Below are 23,586 nucleotides of genomic sequence, written 5' to 3'. Positions count from 1 at the left end.
ATTGGCAAGCAATTTAAGGGGGCAGATATCACAAATTGGCTGATTTCAGTATCAAGAGCTGACATAGATGTGATATAATTTAAATTATGTAGATATTCTCACATATCCAAGATTATCATCCTTGCATTTATATGCTCCCCAAGGCAGCATTTATTTGATCAAAGTACACTTAAAACAGTAATATTGTGAAATATTATTTCAATTTAATAACTTTTCTTTATGTGAATACATTTTAAAATATAATTTATTCAATTTGAATTTTTTAGCATCATTACTCTAGTCTTAAGTGAAATCAGTCCAATATGCTGATAGTTGCTCAACAAACATATCTGATTATCAACATAAAAAAACAATTGTGCTTTATATATTTGTGTAAACCAAAATATATTAGCATTTAAAGTAGTACATTAAAAAAAAACTTATTCACCAAGGACAAGTTAAATTTGATAAAGTCACAGTAAAGACATGTATAATGTTACAAAAATTTTATTTAAAATAAATGCTGATATTCTCATCAGAGAATCCTGAATAATATAATGTATCATGATTTCCACAAAAAAATAAGCAGAAAATATGTTCAGTATTGCAAATAAGAACCATTATTAATGATTGAGAACCAATCATAATAACAAAGCAGCAAATCAGCATATAAGAATGATTTAGACCAGAGGTCTCAAACTCAACTCCTGGAGGGCCGCAGCTCTGCAGAGTTTAGCTCCAACCAGCTCCAACTCACACCTTCTTGGAGTTTCTAGTAATCCTAAAGACCTTGATTATCTTGATCAGGTGTGTTTGATTAGGGTTGGAGCGAAAATGTGTGGAGCTGTGGCCCTTCAGGAATTGAGTTTGAGACCACTGGTTTAGACATTAATTTGGCAGCATTGTATGGTATTGTTCTAATAAACAGTATTTTGTTCTCAATTTTTTTTTTTTTGAAAAAGGAAAGCTATGGGGTGGGTCATCTGTTTTGCATATAGTTACGTGACCTAATTTTTTAGAATTACTGTTTGTTTCTATTGACAACTATTAAATACAACCACTGGGCAACAGGAGATCCCAGGTGTCGTTAATTGAACAGAATAATGCTTAAACAGTTTTTTTGGCAATGCTTATGTAATCAATCTGGGCTTGTCTTCCTTTGTGAAAATGTTTTTTTTTCAGTCAATTTGTGAGTTCAGGTTGTAATTGGTGATCTAACTTTATCTGCTCTTCCAGTATGACCAAGGAGGATGAGAAGGTAATTCCTGTGAGGGTTGTGTTGAGATGCCGGCCTTTGGTTCCCAAAGAGATCAATGAAGGATGTCAGTGCTGTCTCACATTTGTACCCGGTGAACCTCAGGTCTGTCTTATTTCACTTATACATCAAAAAGTCATGTTAAATATTCATTAAATTTTGTTTTCCCTTTAGGTGATCGTTGGCAATGACAAGGCTTTCACCTATGATTATGTCTTTGACCCCTCAACAGAACAGGAGGAAGTGTTCAACACTGCTGTGTCTCCATTATTGTCGGGGCTTTTTAGAGGTTTGTAAAGCAGTCCTGCTAGATTTTTTTTTTTTTTCTTTCTATTCCTGATTTTTGCATCTATTTTCAATAGATTTTCACGCTGTAGAATGGCTCGTCATTGTTGCACATGCTGTTATAGCAATCCATCTAATTTTTGATTTCCGATTCTTCTTCTACTTGTGTGAATGTGTATTCAACTCGAATAACATAAAGGTCCTGTAATTTCCTCTTGAGCAAGTTTAAAAACATAAATTATCTGAAAATGTTGTACTGTAAAAACACTGTCTTGCTCCAATCTCGCATAAAACAAATTCTAACAGTCCTCGCCGGAAATGACATCAGCATCATTTTCGATATTTATATGAAACCTTAATTATTTTAGTAGAATTGTTTATCAATTTCTTTATCAACAATTGCTTATCTCACATAAAAAAGTAAGTAAATAAATAAGCTCTTACATTTATTTTTGAAAAGTTTAGCCTAATTATCTTCACCTGATGTGCATTTGCTAATAGGACAAAAATTTAAATAAGCACATACCTAGGGGTGGAGACACTAGCAAAATGGCTGAAACCAAAAAACAAAGAAAAGACATTTTTCAAAAAGAGGAAATTAATATTATTTTAGAGGAGGTGGAGCTACAAAAACCAGGTTTGCAAGAGCAATCAGGTTCACCTCCTGTTTACAGACACTTGAAATCTGGTTCAATTAGATTTAAGTCTTTTTTTTTTTTTTTTTTTATAAATGTGCATTAGAAAAAAACATTACTGGTGTCCATCTTGAGATGAAACAAAGGGACTGATATATTTTAAGATCAGTCAGTGCAGGTGTCCTTTAGTTGAAAAAGCTTAGACTTGCATTTTAGTCTGGACTAGGCTTAAGCCTTGTCTGTGAAAAGAGGGTTATATATTTTACTACAGCTTGAATCTTGAGGGTGTGTGTGGCAATATAGTATTAGGGCCTATCTATTAGCCTATCCTTATATGTGCAGAAAAATGTTTAATGTGCACATTCTTTATCAGCACTGTTTTATATAAATGTACTCTCCATATACATTTATAAAAGGACAACCTTTGACCATTATGAACCTAACAAGAGAATAAATTCAGGGAAGAGGTAATTAATGCAATTTCTAAAATCAGCGATTCAGTTTTTTCAAGTGGGGCCTTTTGCAATTAGTGAAATAGATGACAATCAGTGTGCAACGTGAATATTATCACAGCCTGAAAAACTTAAATTTTTAATTTCGTAATTTTAATTTTTTTTTCATTCTAACATTTATTGTCACTTTATTTTATTTCTATATTGAATTGTGTAATGAGTAGAAAATAGAAATGAATAAATATACGTACAAATAAAAGATAAAAGAGAAGTACATTTTAGGTGCAATTTGCCGGATGTCCAGCAGGTGCCCTCATAACTCTGTCTCCTTACGATGCACTTAAAGTGCCCCTATTATGCCATTTTAAAGGTAGTTAATATTGTTGTAATAGTCTCTTAAAACAGGTTTACATGTATGCAAGTTCAAAAAACACTTTAGTTTTCTCCAAAATTAGATTTGTTTTTACCCCGTTTCTAAATGATTCGTAAACGACTCGTTTGAAGAAGTTCGAAGAATCAGTCTCTCTAAACCCCTCCTTTCAGTGAGCCCTCACTGCTGTGATTGGTCAGATGGTGCAGTCCTTTTGGATTGGTCTACCGCTACAGCGCAAAAACCAAACGCCCATTGGCATAACTGAATGACAGCTGCGGAGACCTGTTAATGCATAGAAAAGATAGCCTCGATTTTACCCTATCAATTCGAGCCGGAGTCTGACGATGAAACGGTTGAAGTGGCACATCGACAAGAAACTGTTTTGCAAGCACGACCAGAGCAGGACGTCTCTCAGTGGGTGTCATGTTACAATTTGCTTTTGTAAGCGAACCGGACACACCTCTACGTTGTGAACTTCAACACTGTACAATCCATAACACTGCGTTAAGCCATCGTTTATCATTATCATTACTTAAACTAATAAGGCAGACAGACAGTCAAGCTGCATCAATCACAAGACTTTTTAGACTACATTGCACTCACAGCTGAACAACAGAACTACAGAAACGCAAGTTAGCCGCTTACCAAGACATGTGCGGGGTTGTTACACACCATAACGTACACAAAGACGTATTTTGAACGATCGCTAGAAAATACAATTATTAATCATACTTACAGGTAGAAGTTCAGAGGAGCAAGCCGGTCCAAATAAACTGGGCACTGATCCATTTTTTAAAACCAAGCGTTTGGTGAATCTCGCGTTGTAACGTTACTCCCCAAGATTGGAAAAGCAGTCATCAGTAAAATGACGCGAACACAACACAAGATTGGCATTGGACTGCTGAGGTGTTGAAAAAATTAATGTTAACCACTCATTCTTGATAGTTTCATCTTTCGGAAGGGCATATAAAACAAATTCACTCTCACAGCGCAGGGCGTCTTCTTGACATGATGTAATCCACGTGAAAATGGTAGGCCTACTGTTTGTGGGCGGGCAAGTTGTTCGCGAAATTGAATGTGGGCGGACATTACGCAAATGTGTAGCTCGTGACGTGTGGCCGTTACAGAAAAAAGATTCGAATTGCTGACGACTCGTTTAGGCGAATGTGAGCCGACTCTTTTTTTTGATAGACAAAAACTTTATTTATAGTGCACTGTCGGCGTCACAACTTTGCAGATAGTTTATGTTCACATACAGCTACATGACACACTAAATGAAATAGCATATTTGAAAAGGCATAATAGGGGCACTTTAAGGCTTTACGATTACTCCAGAGCACTCGTAGATCTACGAAGATTTTAAAGTGCTACTTAAGTTACGATGTTTTTGGGAAACAGACTGTAATATTAAGATCAGTCGTACAATCATTTTTACGAACTTCTTAGGCTTACGATGCTTTTGGGAAACGCAGCACACTGCTCTTTTTTTTTTTTTTTTTTTTTTTTTTTTTAAAGTCACCCAAAAAAGGCAGTGCTGTGCGCCTCGCGTTTTTAGAACTAAAAGACACGTTCGGTGTGATCGGGGCCTTACTTTTGTTTTTTGAAATGCTTGTGCTCCTAACTTAAATTTAGGATCACAGACAAAAAATCAGGAGCACTTTCTAATCAATCAAAAAATCCGATACAAATTTGGCATCTCATTACGAGATGATATTTGACTGCTTAAAGGGATTTACAGGGGAATTTTGTTTTTACCTTTGTAATGACAACTTTATTAAATGTCTTTTATGTCAAAACCAAATCTTATTTAAGCTTTTTTTATAAGAATAATCAATCAAATGAAATCAGTATTAAGAATTTATTTGTACTATAAGTTGTATAATTTATTTGTAATATAATTTTTGTAATATGAAAATACACCTACAATCCACTTTTGTGTTCTTGTTTAATGAAGCTCAGAAGTGTCATGAGTGCAATCTAATTCATAAATTCATGTTGAGATTAATGTTTTAAATCTAACATTTTGAATACAGAAATATAATAGAATAGAAATGCTGTGTTTGAATGGAGATTCGTAGCCGCTCAGTTGTGACTTGTTTCAGACCATTTTTGACAACGAAATCAGGCAATAGTGTTATAGTCAGACAATGTTACTTAAACTTAATATTAAACTTAATATTAACTTCTTGTTTAACTGTTGTATAATCCATCTATATCAATATCTAATTTTCAAATTCCCTTAAATCATTAAAGCTTTCACTTATCTTAATTCATCACGAATCTCACAAAGTTCCATTTAAATCAACGCAGCTCTCTACACTGCGCAATGAATCTCTTATTTACACTGTCTCTGCACTTTGTTTATAAAATGATTTATGTCCGTGAAACATTACTCAACGTTGAAAAAACACGACTGAAATGGTCGCACTGTGACCTATGTATACACCACAAGCGCTTAGGGTTGTTTATGGTAATAATCTTTCAGCACTAGTGTTGTCACGGACCAAAATTTCAGTATCCAGTACCAATACCACCAAAAATCCACAGTTTTCAGTACCAAAGCAAAACACGATACCATATTCACTGAACAACACACTTTTTTTTTTTTACCAATTTAAACAAAAAATAAAATGTCCAAAAACCAATGCCATACTTTATACTTATTTAAAATTGTTTAAAGTTTTTCCTCAAGTAGTAAAAGTATGCAAAAAAAAAAGAGCAAACAGTATTTCAAGGATTGTAAACATTTAACATTTGAGTTGAGTTTGTCATATTTCTGCTGCTGCTGAAAACATCTGTAACTGTTGTCTGTTTTAGAGTTTGCTGGGGTGTTTAATGATCTTCCTCAATCTGCAGCTGTAAAAGGAAAATATAATATACTTAAGTCTGACCAGATGCAACATTGCATGTTTTCAGCAGCAGCAGAAATATGACAAACTTTTGGGTAAAACTTGACAAGCAAAAATCTTTACCTTTTTAGTAAATAACAAACCTCAGCTTTTATAATAATTTAAGTTAAGATTACATATATTAAGTGTATATCACAGATGAAAACTGTAGTATTGAAAACGCTTTACAATAAGATTTCATTTAGATAACATGACCTAACAATAAACTGTAGTTTTATGACAACTTACTCAAAACTTCAAAACTTACTAATGCATAAAATAATTTTAATCTGTTAAAATGAATTAATGCATAATGGACAAACATGAATGATCTAGTGGTTTGTATTAAATAACATTCACAAATATTAATGTTGTTAATGTATTGTTCACTCACTCTAAGTTAGATAATGCGTTAATTTTATCTTATTGTAAAGTGTTAAACTAAACGTGTTTTATTTGACTGTATTTTTATTTAATCCAAACTGCGTTCATATTTAATTTTAAATGGCTTTTTTAAACCTGCTGTAGTTATCCAGCAAAGAATAGAATGTTTTCTGACAGAGTGATATTACGGACATAAACCTTGTTAACAAAACATTTGTACATTCTCTAACACAGGTTTCAGTTACACGGGTCATTTAAAAGCTTCTGGTGTGTAAAAATAGTAAATGCGTCCCGTTTAATTTTTTACCCCAATAATAGTTAAAGGAGCATTACATAGTTAAAATTACTTCTATTACTTCTATTAGCGTTAGCTGAGCTTATGCTAGAGATTAACTACACAAACAGCGATATTTATTTCAATTTGACATTCAAATTAAAATATGGAATAATGTTAATAACAGAAGCTTAAACTCTTTAATTTGTTCCGGGAGTCAGTCTTTAAGGTGTTTTAAATCTTTGTTTCCTCCTTTTGAGAGAACTTAAAATACATTGTTTGCAAATTGTTTTCAGTCGTGGCTCTTTTTTCCTTTCTTGTCAACAAGTGGATTCAGAGCCGCATCAGCAGCACCGCTGCTGGTGCTTTTATGAAAAGAACACAGCTGTGCACCTTTCGGATGGCGCATCAAGAACCGGGTTGACCGGGTAGTTGGTACCACTGGTACTTAAGAAAACTGGTACTGTAACATTTAAATTTTATAGTACTGACTTGGTACTGAAGTACTGGATCTTTTGACAACACTACTCTATATTTTGACAGCACTATATTCTATATTTTTATCTAGAGCCAGACTTCCTTCACTCAGGCCCTTTCTGCTGCCTTGCTAAAAATGTAATTACATGATAATTTTGACAACAGTAGTAGAAACATAGTGAGCAAAATTGATACTGTCAAGTCAAGTTTATTTATATAGCGCTTGTAACAATGCAGATTGTGTCAAAGCAACTGCACAGTATTTAAACAGAACAATAGTGTGTAAGTAACGCATTATTGAAGATCAAATTTTCAGTTAAAGCCAGTTCATCAATGAATTCAGTGATATCATCGTCAGTTCAGTTCAAATCGTATACGATATCACTGGAAAATGTCCCCAACTAAGCAAGCCAGAGGCGACAGCGGCAAGGAACCAAAACTCCACAGGTGACAGAAATGGAGAAAAAAACCTTGGGAGAAACCAGGCTCAGTCGGGGGACCAGTTCTTCTCTGGCCAGACGAAACCAGCAGTTTGTACCAATGTCCAATTGTAGAGAACTCATCAGGTTCCTGTGGTGTAGTACCGATGGCTATCTAGGTTGGCGAGGTCTTCATTGATGATCGGTCTCTGGAGCTCATCTGGTTGACATCCATGGCTATTGAAGTCATCTCCAGGTGGTGATCCATGATCTAAGCTGGGTGCGGACTGGATCCGGGGGACTGCAGTGACCATCTGATCCGGATACAGGCTGGGTCTGGTGGCTACGGTGATCTCGGAATAAGAATGAAACAGACTAATATTAGCGTAGATGCCATTCTTTTTACGATGCAACGAGTGCATCAGATGTAATGTGAGGTGTTTTCGGTTCCGGCTGACCTAATTAATGCAGCCTAACAATCCTTTAACGGATTTGAATTATAGGAATGTGTTAATGTTTTATGTGTAAGCCAGGTTAAAGAGATGTCTTTAATCTAGATTTAAACTGACAGAGTGTGTCTGCCTCCCGAACAGTGTTTGGTAGATTGTTCCAGAGTTTAGGCGCTAGATAAGAAAATGATCTGCCGCCGGCAATTGATTTTGATATTCTAGGTATTATCAAATTGCCAGAATTTTGAGAACGCAGCGGACGTGAGGGACTATAATGCGATAGAAGCTCGCTCAAGTACTGAGGAGCTAAACCATTGAGGGCTTTATAAGTAATTAGCAAGATTTTAAAATCTATACGATATTTTATAGGGAGCCAATTAGGGCTGTGCGATTAATTGAAATCGTATCGAAATCGCGATGTGAACATGCACGATTTCTAAATCGCCTTACAGCACGATTTTTTTGCACGCACTCGACTGATACTTTTCCCGCAGCATGCTACTTGAACCGATCACAACACAGCGCGCCTAAACAGAGAGCAAGAACATGCCAACGTTCATGCTTGAAACCAGAAATGGTCATGCTTGTTTTCTTAGCAGAAAGCAGATAGACTCTGCCAGTGTTCTAATTGTTTTTATGTGGGACACTGTGGTCTGGGTTGTTGTTTTTTCAAACACACGAACGCACATACGCACACACATACTTACTTTTTGCCATAGATCTGTTCTAAAGACATTTTGTTACACCTTTACTAGGCAGGGCTCGAAATTGTGAACGTTTTGGTCGCATATGTTCCCAAAATTTAATCTGCGTGACCTGAAATTATATTTGGGAACATTCGTGCGAGTGCGAGAAACTGTTGTGGTCCGACTTGGTTTCATTTCTTTACAAAACTTTCGCTAGTCTAACTACTGCACAGACTGATGTGAGCTGATACAGTGACAGTTTCGCCATTCTCTCTTTCGATTGTGGAAAAATAAAAGGTCTCAACAAACCGCTTTTGAAGAAATATGATATATTTCGTGCTATAGCGTACATTCTGTCAGATCCAATTCTGGCGCCTCCGTGTCCAAATACGTTACTATACAACGCGGCATTCATCCACATCAGATGATAACTCAGCGGCAGAGTTCCACTCACACAGGGGCGTAATTTCCACTGGGGACATGGTTTTCAAAATCCTATTTGTGTCCTCTTATATTTCAAATGGTTTTGTTATAATAATCTCTTTTATTGTAGAATGCACGCTCAGCGCCTTTGAGAGTCTCGCAAGATCGTTAAAACGAAACCAAAAGTAAACAGCGGACGCGCATTCAAAAGCAATTTTAATATCCCGCATTTAGAGAGCGACTCCTCAATGCACGCAAATTAGGCTACATAAAATATCTAGGCAGTTATTAGTATGTGGGCTATAAAAATATATTGTGCAGTTGTCTATAGTTCTGTATCATGCTTGAAAAATTCGGTCTCTATTTGCACTTTGAATGTTGAAAGAGTAGCCTACTTTGATCATGTGCTTGTCAAACATCTGCAGTCAGAATCAGCCATGAAGAATCAAGATCAGTGCATTACTAAAAAGAAATTGGGTGCACCTACATTTATTTATTTTTTTTTTTTTGGTGCTCCTAACTTTTTTTCACCTGCTAGGTGATTTTTTTCCCGCCTTCTGTTTTAGAGACATGTTACAGGTCTTTGATAGAGATCTAATTGTTTTCCTTTAAAAAATGTTTTAGATTCACACTGTAAAACATGTCTGTGTCAAAATCGTGATTAAAATCGAAATCGCAATACTGTTCAAGAAAATCGTGATAGGTTTATTTTGTCCATATCGCACAGCCCTAGAGCCAATGCAGTGCTGACAGAACCGGGCTAATATGCTCATACTTTCTAGTTCTAGTAAGAACTCTAGCTGCTGCATTTTGGACCAGCTGGAGTTTGTTTATTAAGCGTGCAGAACAACCACCCAATAAAGCATTACAATAATCTACCCTTGAGGTCATGAACGCATGAATTAATGTTTCAGCATTTGACATTGACAGCATAGGATGTAATTTCGATATATTTTTAAGATGGAAAAATGCGGTTTTGCAAATGCTAGAAATGTGGCTTTCAAAGGAGAGATTGCTATCGAATAGGACGCCAAGGTTCCTAACTGATGACGACGAATTTACAGAGCAGCCATCTAGTATTAGACTGTGTTTTAGGTTATTACTTGTGGAGGTTTTAGGTCCAATAATTAACACCTCTGTTTTTTCAGAATTTAACAGTAAGAAGTTACTCGCCATCCAGTTTTTAATATCAGCTAAGCATTCTGTTAGTTTTTCGAATTGATATGTTTTGCCGGGCTGTGAAGAAATATAGAGCTGAGTATCATCAGCGTAGCAATGAAAGCTAACACCATGTTTCCTGATGATATCTCCCAAGGGTAACATGTAAAAAGTAATGGCCCTAGTACTGAGCCTTGAGGTACTCCATGCTGCACTTGTGATTTAAATGATACCTCTTCATTTATTGCCACAAACTGATGACGGTCTGATAAGTACGATTCGAACCAAGCCAGTGCACTACCATTAATGCCTACATAATTTTCAAGTCTATTTAAAAGAATGTTGTGGTCAATAGTATCAAACGCAGGACTAAGATCCAGTAGCACTAATAGAGAGATGCAACCACGATCGGTTGACAAGAGCAGGTCATTTGTTACTCTAATTAGAGCAGTCTCAGTACTATGATACGGTCTAAAACCTGACTGGAAATCCTCACAGATACCATTTTTCTCTAAGAAGGAGCATAATTGTGAGGATACTACCTTTTCTAGTATCTTTGACAGAAAAGGGAGATTCGAAATTGGTCTGTAGTTAATTAGTTCATTGGGGTCAAGTTGTGGCTTTTTAATGAGTGGCTTAATAACAGCCAGTTTGAAGGTTTTGGGAACATATCCTAATGATAGTGACGAATTAATAATATTCAGAAGAGGATCTATGACTTCTGGAAGTACCTCCTTTAGTAGCTTAGATGGAATAGGGTCTAACATGCATGTTGTAGGTTTAGATGATTTAACAATTTTATACAATTTTTCCTCTCCTATAATAGAGAATGAGTGGAATTGTTCCTCAGGAGATCTACAACGCATTATCTGATGCGATACTGTAGCGGGCGGCTGTATGGTTACAATTTTATCTCTAATAGTGTCTATCTTGGAGGTAAAGTACTTCATAAAGTCATTACTGCTGTGCTGTTGGGAAATGTCTGCACCTGTTTCTGCTATATTTTTCGTTAATTTAATCACAGTATTGAACAAATACCTAGGGTTATGTTTGTTTTCTTCTAAGAGAGACGAAAAGTAATCCGATCTGGCAGTTTTTAATGCTTTTCTATAAGATAAGTTGCATTCACGCCAAGCAGTACGAAAAACCTCTAGTTTTGTTTTCCTCCAGCTGCGTTCCATTTTTCGTGCTTTTCTCTTTAGGGCGCGAGTGTGATCGTTATACCACGGTGTTACACTGTTTTTCTTAATCTTTAAGCGCACTGGAGCAACTGTATCTAAAGTGCTAGAAAAGAGTGATTCCATAGTTTCTATTACATCAAGTTTTTCTGAGCTATTGGATATGCTGAGGAATTCAGATAAGTCAGGAAGATTACTTACAAAGCAGTCTTTTGTAGTAGAAGTGATGGTTCTACCGTACTTGTAGCAAGGAGTTGAATTTACAGTTTTAGCTATCTGGAGTATACAAGAGACTAGATAATGATCTGAGATATCATCGCTTTGCTGCAGAATTTCAACACCATTAACATCAATTCCATGTGACAGTATTAAATGTAGAGTATGATTTCGGCAATGAGTAGGACCTGACACGTGTTGTCTAACCCCAATAGAGTTCAAAATATCTATAAATGCTGTTCCTAATGCATCTTTTTCATTATCAACATGGATGTTAAAATCACCCACTATTAAGACATTATCTGCGGCCAACACTAACTCGGATAGAAAATCAACAAATTCTTTAAAGTCTGTATGGTGCCCTGGTGGCCTGTAAACTGTAGCTAGTACAAACGTCACGGCGGATTTATCATTAGCACTTGTTTCTCTGGATAATGCTATATGAAGCACCATTACTTCAAACGAGTTATATTTGAAGCCCTTTCTCTGAGAGACATTGAGAATATTGCTATAAATAGTAGAAACACCTCCCCCTTTACCTTTTAGACACGGTTCATGTTTATAACAGTAATCTTGGGGGGGTGGACTCGTTTAAAATAATGTAATCGTCTGGTTTTAGCCAGGTTTCTGTCAAACAGAGCACATCTAGCTTATGATCAGTGATCATATCATTTACAAAAAGTGCTTTCGTAGAAAATGAGTACTGCTGTACAAAATGAGATTTCTGCAAATATTTGACACCAAGGCCCAATATCCTTTTGATTTTTTTTTTTTTTTTTGAATGTTTAGGATTTGTTCTTCTGCAAAGTACTGCTGCTCTTTGAATGGAAATTTATAACTAATCTATTGTCCAGATGTCCGCTGGGTAGGAAATGTATACAGACCTCTTTGAACTTTAATTGAATTCCTCTGGTATAGGTAATATTAAGATCCACACAAAGAAGGATTAGGAGCATGAAAGTATAACAAATTTACAAAAAAATAAGAACAATTGCAAGCACAAGTATGCAAAAAGCACATACTCAGATCTGACATAAGAAAATAAATATATGTATGAGAGTGTGTATGATTTATTAAAAAAACTGATTAATTCAGGAAAAACCACAATGTTGCCTTGAGATGCACAAATGTTCTGATCCAGCTTTGTTTAGAGCTCTCTTTGACAAAATACAAAAAAAAAAAGCATATTATTGGCTTTCATAACTTGAATTATAGGGGCAGTAAATTGTTTTAGACTTTTCTGATGCATAAGTATCCAGTAACAATCATGACATCAAACATTTGGGTTGGATTTGAGTGAAATTGTGTCATGTTGCTTTAACCGCTTGAGGTGCTACTAATGTTAGCATCCTCTTAGCCTTGTTGGCAAACAGTGCTGTTCTCCACTAATATGAAAGTGAAAGTCGTGACGTATTGTCAAGTATGGTGACCCATACTCGAAATTGGCCCTCTGCATTTAACCCATCCAAGTGCACACACACAGCAGTGAGAAGTGAACAAACACACGCGCACACACTGTGAACACACACCGGAGCAGTGGGCAGCCATTGCTCCAGCGCCCGGGGAGCAACTGGGGATTCAGTGCCTTGCTCAAGGGCACTTCATGGTATTGACAACAAATTAACAATTTGTTAATCCCCACCTTCAATTCCTGCCGGTGTGGGAATTGAACCGGCAACCTTTGGGTTACCAGCCCAACTCTCTCACCATTAGGCCACGGCTGCCCCCAGCATCTAGTTAACCGATTAATTACTTTTAAATTATATAAACGCGTACTGTAGTATACTGTATACACACGGTTTCATTGTCTGTTTTAAATCTTAAGTGTCAAAACAAACTGCATGAGGCGTCAGTGGCCACTCTCATAGTGAATAATAACAGCAGGCCCTTCTCAGATGCTCCAGCAATGGAATCAACCCGGGAAAAACAGATTTTTGCTGATGGAAATTGGCTATTGGTGCTGAATTAACCTGCAAAACCAATCAACTGGTCAACCTCTATTCTACCTTGTCCCCCTAGGCACTCCATACAAGAGACCATAAAGACCTCTTGTTTCCTTGTCAGTTTTAAAGCAGTGTTATACTTTCTTTTTCTTTTCTTTTTTTTGCAGGCTATAATGCCACTGTTCTGGCCTATGGGCAGACCGGGTCAGGGAAGACATTCTCTATGGGAGGCACATACACATCAGAACAAGAGAATGAGTCCACAGTTGGGGTCATCCCACGAGTGATACGAAGAATCTTTCAGGAAAAGTCTAAAAGTGCAGATTGTGAATTTGTGTTGGCTGTGTCTTACCTTGAGGTATAAATGCTTGTATACCATCTTGTTTTCCTTTATGGATTTAATTTTGTGTAACTAAAGGGTGTTGTTATTTTCTTTAAACTTAGATTTACAATGAAGAGATCCTAGACCTGCTGTGCACATCAAAGGATAAACCCATCATCAGTATCAGAGAGGATCCTAAAGATGGCATCAAAGTGAGTTCTACAAATTAAATTAGGAATGGGTGATAAAATAATAAAGATAAAGATTTCCTCAATTATAATGAAGTTTGATATAATATTCAGCACTATGCGAATAATGCTGCACTTGCGTGTTGCAGACCATCGCACTGGTGCCAATAAAAGTTTGCCTAAATGACAAGCTTTGCCATTTCTGTTGCAAACCGTAAACTGCCAACGTGCCAAAAGGAGAGCGAACCAGAGCCACTTGTTTTAACCATGCTGCATACACATTTAGCAGCTCTGCTCAAGACAGCACAGCAAAAGCTCAGAGCAAATGCTTTTACTTGCAGACAGTCTTGATCATTTTCAGTTTTTCATGTCAGACAATATTGATAACTATCATGATAAATTTCTCTCTCTCTCTCAATTCAACTGAGCTTTATTAACAGTGAACAAGTTATACAGGCATATCATATACAGTATAACAATATATAAATAAAAATGAAAAATACAAGGTAAATATTTACAGAGAGGAAAGAATAAAGAAAAAGGGGGGTTTAGCCTTTGTCCCTCATATGGCAAGAGGATACATAATGCGCTGCTAGGTGGATATACTTTTTTTTTTTTTTTTCTCTTTTTTTGTTCATGTGGCTTGTGCCCGATTTCCAGCAAGCAATCTCTTTCTCTATCAATTCCATTTCATTCAATATGTGCTTTATTGGCATGACAATTGTTACAATGTATTGCCAAAGCATAGTGTTTACGTTGAATGTAGAACAGATATATGTGCAACAAATACATGCATGTTTATACATTTAAAAGCAGAACACATAATTAACATTTTAGTTTTCTATAAACAATTTTAAATTCAATCTTGTTTTTCACCTAAAAAATAGAAATTTAACATTTTAAAGTCAGGGCAAAGTGTTTCAAATTTTGGATAAAATTTAATTCTAATGTCTTGATAGTTAGGGCAGCTGGTGAGGAAGTGTTGCTCTGTCTCCACTTCCCCATGATTACAGTATGGATAGATGCGGCTCTCTTTGGGCAGCCAGTGCTGTCAATATCTGCCAGTCTCTATGGTCAGAGTTTGATTGCTCAGTATGTACCACGTAACTTATCTTAATTTACAGTTTTTAATTGTACTCGGATAATCTGCAGTTGTGTAATCACTATGTAGGGCCAAATAACATTCAAGTTTACTTAGTTTTTATGTCGTTTCATTTCAATAGGATAGATAATTTTCTTTGTGTGCTTTTATAATTTGGTTGGGCTGAATTTTGTGAATGGATATTTCAGTGTCCTGATGCTGGATGTTGTTAGTCATGTTAGTTTGTTTTTGCAGCTTCAGGAGCATCTGAATCTGGACTTTTTTCAGGGTTCACTTGCAGGGCTTGTTCTGGTTTAAAATGGTAAGAGTTGGAGTCAGTCATTTTTAGGTGATTCCAAAATTTGATGGCTCGTTTCTCAATGCGCATTAGTAGAGGGTATTGGCCTAATTCTGCCCTGCATGCGTTGTTCGGTGTGTTTCTCTGTACTCTGAGAATACTCTTACAGAACTCAGTATGCAGGGCTTCAATCAGATTTTTTTTTTAATCTATCTACGTATCTATCTATATATCTATCATGATTCTTTCGATTAATTCAGTTAGATTAATAAGAAAGTGTAGAGGTGCCTTTACCCACTCAATTTGTTAAAAATGTAGATTCATTCAGTAACAAAATGCAGCTGTATATTGTTTAGAGACACACAACAGTTGTGGCTTTGATTGGAATGGCTTTTTGTTTGCGAAACTGAGCAAAAAATCAATATTGTGTCTAAGTTGTAAGTAATTTTAACTTGCTTCTTGAACTGCTATTATATAAAATTAGTGTCATTGAAATCATGCTGATATTTGATATTTTGCATGTGTAATGTTGCTTACCTGTCACATATCATAAATAATGCTTTTTTTTTTCTACCGCAGTATGCTTCTATAATTTTTTTTTTTTTTTGTGTGTGTGCTGTTGTGCTAATTTTTTCTGATTTTAGTATAGGTCTCTCTCTCGCACTCAGATAGGCTGCGTGAGCTCATGGCACGACGTGAGTACATTAGCCTATCAGTTGCCATTTATGCTGAATGCAAAAATATCTGAATTATTTTTGCACAATTTTTGGTGGCCAAGTTTTAGTGCTTCGCTACTTATTTCTGTTATTAACATTTTAAGCAGTTTTCTAATCCACTTGGCAAGTAAAATTCTCTCACTTTAAAAATCTACTTGTCCCAGACAAGCCCTGTGGTTCCTCTATGGCAGGAGTTCTCAACTCTGACCCTCGAGGTCCATTTTCCTGCAGAGTTTAGCTCCAACCCTAATCAAACACACCTGAACAAGCTAATCAAGCTCTTCATCATTATTAGAAAGTTACAGTCAGGTGAGTTTGATCAAGGTTGAAGGTTAATGCTGCCTTCATGTGATATGGGAAAGATGATGCTTTCCACTTGTGAAGTGGAAATTACCAGTGTGTCGTGTTCAGGTGCTTTTGTTGTCGTAGTGAAGAGAAACATGGCGGACTCAGAATTTGTCCTCACATGCTATTTGGGTAAAAGTTTTAAAACGGTTAAACTCCCTAATGCATCTGCTACAGGAAGAAGAGGATGCATCAAAACGCAAACGATAAATGATAGGCTGTATATCTTATTGATCATGAATAGTATAGTTTTTTTTTTAAAGACAATACTAACTAATGGTTCTGTTTTAGCTAGCCTATATAAGTTTTTATATAAGCCTATATAAGTATATATATTTTATATAGCCTATATAAGTTTTTTTAACTTTTAACATCATGCAATGTTTACCATTCAGTATAGTTTCGTTGCTGTCCGCCATGTTGAAAGGTCAAAGTTTATCCCATCTCGGCAACTCGGGTATCATAAATTTCGAGCTTTCCAGTGGAAATTACAACGTTAGTGGGTGTTCATGTGCAATTTCAATGTCGGATTTTGGTATTTACCATAATTACGATAGCACATGAAGGCAGCATAACTCTGCAGGAAAGTGGACCTCGAGGGCCAGAGTTGAGAACCTCTGCTCTATGGTTTACTTTGATTCTTCACATATAACAAATTACAAGATTTTTGTCTTCATTTACAGTGATGAACTTGCAGGGCGACGCCGTTTACATGCAAATGTGAGCGTAAATGTGACGTCAAAACAGACTCTGAATCAGCAGACTGTCTCTGGTTCAGGTTGATGATGCAGAAAATCGGCTAATTCCGATCCCTGGGTGGTCAATCTCTAGTTACAAGCAACTCAAACTCGCAGTTCTTGCAGAGATGGAGTTTGTGTGGAGCAGCATGTTCTGCAAGCCGCTCCAAAACATTTAAACACTTATCATATTACATATTTACTAGGGCTGTAGCTATCGAATATTTTAGTAATCGAGTATTCTGCCGAAAATTCCATCGATTAATAGAGTAATCGGATAAAACTTATTTTTGCTTAAAGAGCATTATTAAATATACAAGAGAAAATAAGAAAGGTTTCTTAAAATTTACATTTTTTTTTTTAAATGCATAGTATGCAACAATATTTTATCAAAAATAAGCATTTAGTTATTACCCTTTTTTACTGTCTGTGCTTGTACTGTGAACAATAACAAAGTTGACTGGGTGTAAAATAAATCACTTTTTTTAATTATCAAAACTAAGGCATACAATAAAATAAATTATTAATAGTAATACAAAAAACACTGCTTTAAGTCTTGCAACTTAACTTTCAGAACTAAAAGTTTCACAATCTACAGCTCAGGCATAACATAAGCCTTTACTGTCTTCTTGGAATGATTTGTGGCATTTAGGAGGCAAAACATAAGTCCATGCATGGTTTCACTCGGAGTGCTTTAAGCCAATAAAACTAAGTTTTAAAACTTATAACTTTTGCTACGGTTAACGTTGCGCATATCGTTTACACTACTCCGTCGATTTCAACCCTAAAAAATTGAGACTTTTGAAAACGCTGTAGACCCATTGATCTATATAGATCAGTGTGTAGACCCCGTATTAGTTTGAAAACTCCGGTGTTGCGTTTCAGTGTTAACGGACCAAAACTAGGGATGCACCGAATATTCGGCCACCGAAAATGTTCGGCCGAAAATGGCCCAAAAGGGCATTTTCGGTTTTCGGCCGAAAGACTTTTATCACCGAAACAACACGGCCGAAACAGTATGTTGACGCAAACAGAAACCGCAGCCTGCACGTGCTTGTCTGAAGCAACACATCTGCGGTGTGGACGTATATCAGTATATCCGAGAAAGACCCACGGACGATTTGCAAAACATGTAATGCCGAAATTTCAAGAGGGGCTGTGTCTGCAGTCGTGCGGGCAGCCAGTGATGAGAGGAGAGACAGAGACAGATGTAGCTTTCAGTGAGTGGAAAACAATGGCTTTACGTTGGTGTTACGTCACAATATTTTAAAGATTTGTCCTTTCTATATACTGTATTTTTATAAATATTTATGTTTTAAACCATGGAGGTGAGCCAATGGATATCACACAAGCAACGTGAAAACTGCGCAATATGTTAAAGTGAAAGTGAAAACTGACGGTGCTTTTAGCATCTGACGTGCATTCTCTCAGAGACAATAAGAGGCGATTATACTTTATATGCTGATATTAATTTAGTCCCCTAATATTTTTCTTGTGCCCTGAACATGGCGGGGAAAAAAATAAAAAGAAACGTATTTTGTGTAAGCTTTGTTTTTTGAAAGACTTAAAGCTCTTAATTTTCATTGATGACTGCAGTTTTATTTAGGGGTTAAGAAAGTCTTAATTATAATTTCAGGTGGTCTTAAATGTGGGGACTGAAAGACAAGAATTGTGATGAAACTTCAAAAGGCTATCCATTGAATAAATATGAGCGGTGAGCGCTGCACGTTTCAAAGTCATTTGCTGCGCTGCTTTGTGTAATATTATTCTGAAAGCGCCTCCTGCTGGAAGAGAAACGCATAGAGTTGTAAATGTGAACTGATGGATCCACAAGATAATGTGTTATAAAAATGTAAACAATTTAAACAAAGGCAGTAAAATATATGTATATGTTATTTAAGTAATATAATATTTGGAGTCACGTGACGCTTGGAGGCTAGATGGCTGCTTAAAGTGGAGCTCCGTGCGGCTTTAATACAATTATCCTGATAAGTTATTATTATACGGTCAACTCTAATAGTTATTTGCATCCTGATTGTTACCGATTCAGTAAAATGTCGAAGCAGTCGAAAAGCGCGAATTTAGGAGATATTAAGAGGCATTTGAGATCGCAAGCTTGTGAGCTTCCTCCGGATGGCGAGACTGTCGCCCCGCAGCTGGGTTCAGAGAATGAAATGTCACAAGACATATCGAACATTTACACTATGTTGAAGAAAATCTCAGATGATATGGGAGGCTAGGGCTGGGCGATAAAACGATAACGATATATATCGCGATAGACAAGAGATCGATATCAATAAATGTGTTCGATAAAACGTTCGATATTTTGTATTCTTCGTCGGCCCGCCCAGCCCCCCTTTAACGTCCAGTTAATTTTATTTTCTATATAGCGCCAGGTCACAATAGAAGTTAAGGTTATCTTTTCTACAGAACGGGCCCTTGTTGTTGTATTAAACAAACTAAATAGCCTTATGTTATTTATCTTTTTACACGACGGCATGTGATTTCTGTCTCTACATGATCGCGCGTTTACAATGTCTCCTCACAGACGGGATCGCGGACTCCATTCATAAAAACGGACTTTACTATAGGGCGGAATGCCGCGGAATTCGTCGATTTTTGGATCAATAAATCAAAAGTTGGTCTGTTAATTAATTCAGATCGTGATATGGACTAGTGTCTGTGAAAACTGAAATGCAAAAAGACCGTTTCAATATGAATCCTGCATGTTCCGTTTGCCTCTGTGTATGAATGGAGGAGACGCGTTTTATTTTCACTACACGCATACTGCACACGTGACGCTCCCGCTAATTTTTGGCCTTTGCATCTCACATGAACAGACAAACTCCAATAAATACATCTCCAAAGCTGCTGTGAGTGTCACTTTTTGTCAATTTTACCGTTTCATTAGTGAAACTAGCATCATTCATACTGTATTACACACTGAAACTTCACGGCAACCTGTCAAAATAAAAGTACGGTTTAACATGTGACAGAACAATATTAGTCTTGTATTACTTTGTACAGTATAATGTAGGTGCTTATATGTTCACATTTAAATAATTTACATAAAACAATATATATGAAAAAAAAAGAGTCACCACTTAATTGTTGAAAAAATACTATTATTATTAAACTTTTTTTTTAACTGAATATAATTTTTCTTCTATGTATTAATTTTAACAGTAAAGCTTCATTTATTTTTATTTTTAAAAATAAATCAGTGACTTTGCTTTCATTTGATTATCAGAAAAATTAAAACAAGAATTTCTGAAAAAAGCTAAAGATTGTAGGGCCCTATTGTTCAAAATGTTGAAAGTTTTGGACTTATTTTTTCACTGAAATGTTTTCGTTATTACACAAAGTAGGCTAAAGTACCGGGAAAGAAGTAACGTTGGCTACTGGAAACCAGCAATCTGTGCAGCAATAAATATAATCAGCCAAGTACTTTGCAACAACCTCTGACCTGTGGTCAAGCCGTACTTCTGGGCCATACATTAGCTTGACCATTCACTTCATCGACAATGAATGGGGTTTGAATTGAGGGTTAAGAGATAATTAAGTGTATATTGTGACTTTAGACTTAGGTTTACATTTTAATTATTTGAGTTTTCCATGGTTGTTGACATTTATGTCTTAATAAATGAGGGGATTATGATCAGGAAGGTTAAGTTTAAAATAAAAATGTTTGAATGTAATATATTTTTCTCCTGGTCCTTATTTTAAATGGGTCATAAATATCAATAATTATCGATATTGACCGATATGAAACACTGATATCGTGATATAGTTTTCAGCCATATCGCCCAGCCCTATGGGAGGCATCGAGGATATTCGCCGAACTACAACGTCTGTGGAGAACAAATTATCCGCGTTGATTGCGCGAATCGATGATGTCGAAAAACGTGTGGAGTTTCTTGAGGAAACGGAGAAAGAGTGGCAAAGGAATCCGCCTGCAAGCAAATGTGAACTTGATCAGTTACAAGACAAAGTAGAGGATATGGAGAATCGAAATCGACGAAATAATCTTCGCTTTACAGGGGTATCGGAGGGAAAGGAAGGCGGAAATATGATGAAGTACATGGGGGATCTGATCTCCTCAGTTTTTGACACATCGGGACGGCACACGGAAATAGAACGAGCTCACAGAGTTTTCGGCCCAAGACCCAATCCTGAGGACAGACCTAGACCTATACTGGTGAGATTTCTGAGATCAGGGGATCGTGATGCGGTTTTGCGTGCTGCGCGGGAGAAGGGGGAGATCCAGTACGAGGGGAATCGGATACTGATTTTCCCGGACTTTGCAAGAGCGACACAACCTAAGCGAGAGAAGTTCAGAGAATGCCGAAGAGCCCATCATGCTCGAGGGGTGAAATTTGCGATGATGTATCCAGCGACCCTAAGGATCGAGACTAGCGAGGGATATAAACGCTTCGTTTGCCCAAAAGAAGCCTTGAAGTATATCACTGAAATGGGACAGTAACGGGACTGATCCTTAATGTGATATCTGATGTTATATAGTAGTCTTGATTTTATTAATGTTTTGAACCTTTATAAAGGGTATTTTGTTCTGAGGTCATACATTTGGACCGGAGATTGATCATTTTGCGGCGATGGTGGGAAACTGGTGGGCCTTTCACCTGCACGCGAGTCATGGACCGTCAAGTTTTTGTTGTTGAAAGGACATTTCTTTATAATGACTTGACAATTTTGCGCTCTGTTCTTGTTCAAGCGCAGTTCATTTCGTTAAAATTGGGGTTGCGGTGTCAGTCGCAAGTTTGTGCATGTACGATTATAATTGCTACTTTTTTATATATTATTTGAAAGCTAGTAGTGCATCTATCTAGAGTACTGCGTCTCACCACATGGAATGTAAAGGGGTTAGGACATCCAATTAAAAGAAAGAAGGTTATGTCAAAACTAAGGGTGGAAAAATATGATGTAGTGTTTCTTCAAGAAACTCATCTCTTACAGAAGGAAGCAGAGAAGTTACTGGGGGGTTGGGTCGGAAAGGTATTTTATAATGAGGGTACAAGTAATAGTAGGGGGGTGATTACATTGGTTAATAAGCAGTTACAATTTAAATGTATAAAGCAAATTAAAGACAAAGAAGGGAGAATTCTTATTATACTGGCAGAGGTGCATGGGCAGAACATATTATTTGGCAATGTTTATGCACCAAATATCGATGATTATACTTTTTTCGTTAAATTAGAGGGCATGTTACTTGCAAATGGGCAGTGTGACATTATTTTAGGTGGGGATTTGAATCTGGTGCTTGATCCAGTGCTTGATCGGAGCCATTTATCAAAGAGTAAAATGCCCAAGGCTTATGTGAAATTACAAAATATCTGTAAAACCTTTGGGTTAGTAGATATTTGGAGGATTCTGAATCCAGATGGAAGAGAGTATACATTCTATTCTGCTCCACATAAGCTATATTCTAGAATTGATTATTTTTTGGTAACAAAGTCTCTCGTTTCTTGTTCTACTTGTTCTATTGGCACCATTATAATATCAGATCATGCTTGGGTTAGTATGGAAATTAGCCCACGTCAGGTTAGTCAACGCTGTTACAGATGGAGATTTAATTCTTCACTTTTGCAAAAACCAGAGTTTAAGGAGGCTTTAAAAACTCAAATCAAAATTTACGAAGAGACAAATTTGGCAACTGCGCCCTCTGCAGGAATTGCTTGGGAAGCTTTGAAGGCAGTGTTAAGGGGATATATTATTCAGTATGCTTCTTACTCTAAAAAATGTAATAATAGAGACCTGGCTAATTTGGAAAGGAAAATTAAAGAGAGTGAATTGGAGATGATGAAAAAGACCACACCTGAAGGCCTGAGATATTTAACTCAGTTAAAATATAAGTACAATGAGATATTATCAAAGAAGGTGGAGTTTGGGTTATTTAGGGCATGACAGAAATATTTTGAATCTGGTGACAAAGCAGGCAAGTTTCTTGCAAATTATATTAAACAAAGAGAAATGTCGTCTCTAATTCCCTCTATTAAGTCAGCTGAAGGAATAATTGTAACCAAGTTAGAGGACATAAATGAAGTTTTTAGGAAATTTTATATAGATTTATACACATCTACTTGTGATGCAGGGGATAATGATATAAGGGATTTTTTGGACTCATTAAATTTACCCAAGCTGACAGAAGAACAGAAAAGTGGACTTGACTCCCCCATTACAATTGAAGAAATTCTAGAAGTAATCAGGTCCTTACCCTCTTCTAAGTCTCCGGGGCCAGATGGATTTACTGCAGAGTTTTTTAAATGCTATGCAGTTGAGGTATCTCCACTGCTGCTAAATTTATATAATGAGGCAATGGAGAAAGAAGAGCTACCATCTACATTGACGCAGGCATTAATTACTCTTATACTTAAAGACAAGGACCCAGCTGATTGTAAGAGTTATCG

General features: G+C 36.5%; 1 protein-coding gene and 1 pseudogene across 1 annotated transcript in view; one reads left to right on the top strand and one right to left on the bottom strand.

Annotated features, from left to right (window-relative positions):
* The window catches only part of LOC141292873 (multidrug and toxin extrusion protein 1-like), a 341,992-nt pseudogene that overhangs the window by 198,155 nt on the left and 120,251 nt on the right, over positions 1 to 23,586 (bottom strand).
* kif4 (kinesin family member 4) overlaps positions 1 to 23,586 on the top strand; it is a 107,540-nt gene that overhangs the window by 3,287 nt on the left and 80,667 nt on the right. The window contains exons 2-5 of the mRNA XM_073824895.1: positions 1,216 to 1,339; positions 1,409 to 1,523; positions 13,642 to 13,832; positions 13,919 to 14,008. Coding sequence (XP_073680996.1) covers positions 1,217 to 1,339; positions 1,409 to 1,523; positions 13,642 to 13,832; positions 13,919 to 14,008 — 519 coding nt within the window. The 5' untranslated portion in view covers position 1,216. The remainder of the gene's footprint in view (positions 1 to 1,215; positions 1,340 to 1,408; positions 1,524 to 13,641; positions 13,833 to 13,918; positions 14,009 to 23,586) is intronic.

Source organism: Garra rufa, chromosome 19 (genome assembly GCF_049309525.1).
Source record: "Garra rufa chromosome 19, GarRuf1.0, whole genome shotgun sequence".
Taxonomy (NCBI): Eukaryota; Metazoa; Chordata; class Actinopteri; order Cypriniformes; family Cyprinidae; genus Garra; species Garra rufa.
The sequence above is the reverse complement of the archived record's forward strand: the minus strand, read 5'-3'. Positions and strand labels throughout refer to the sequence as shown.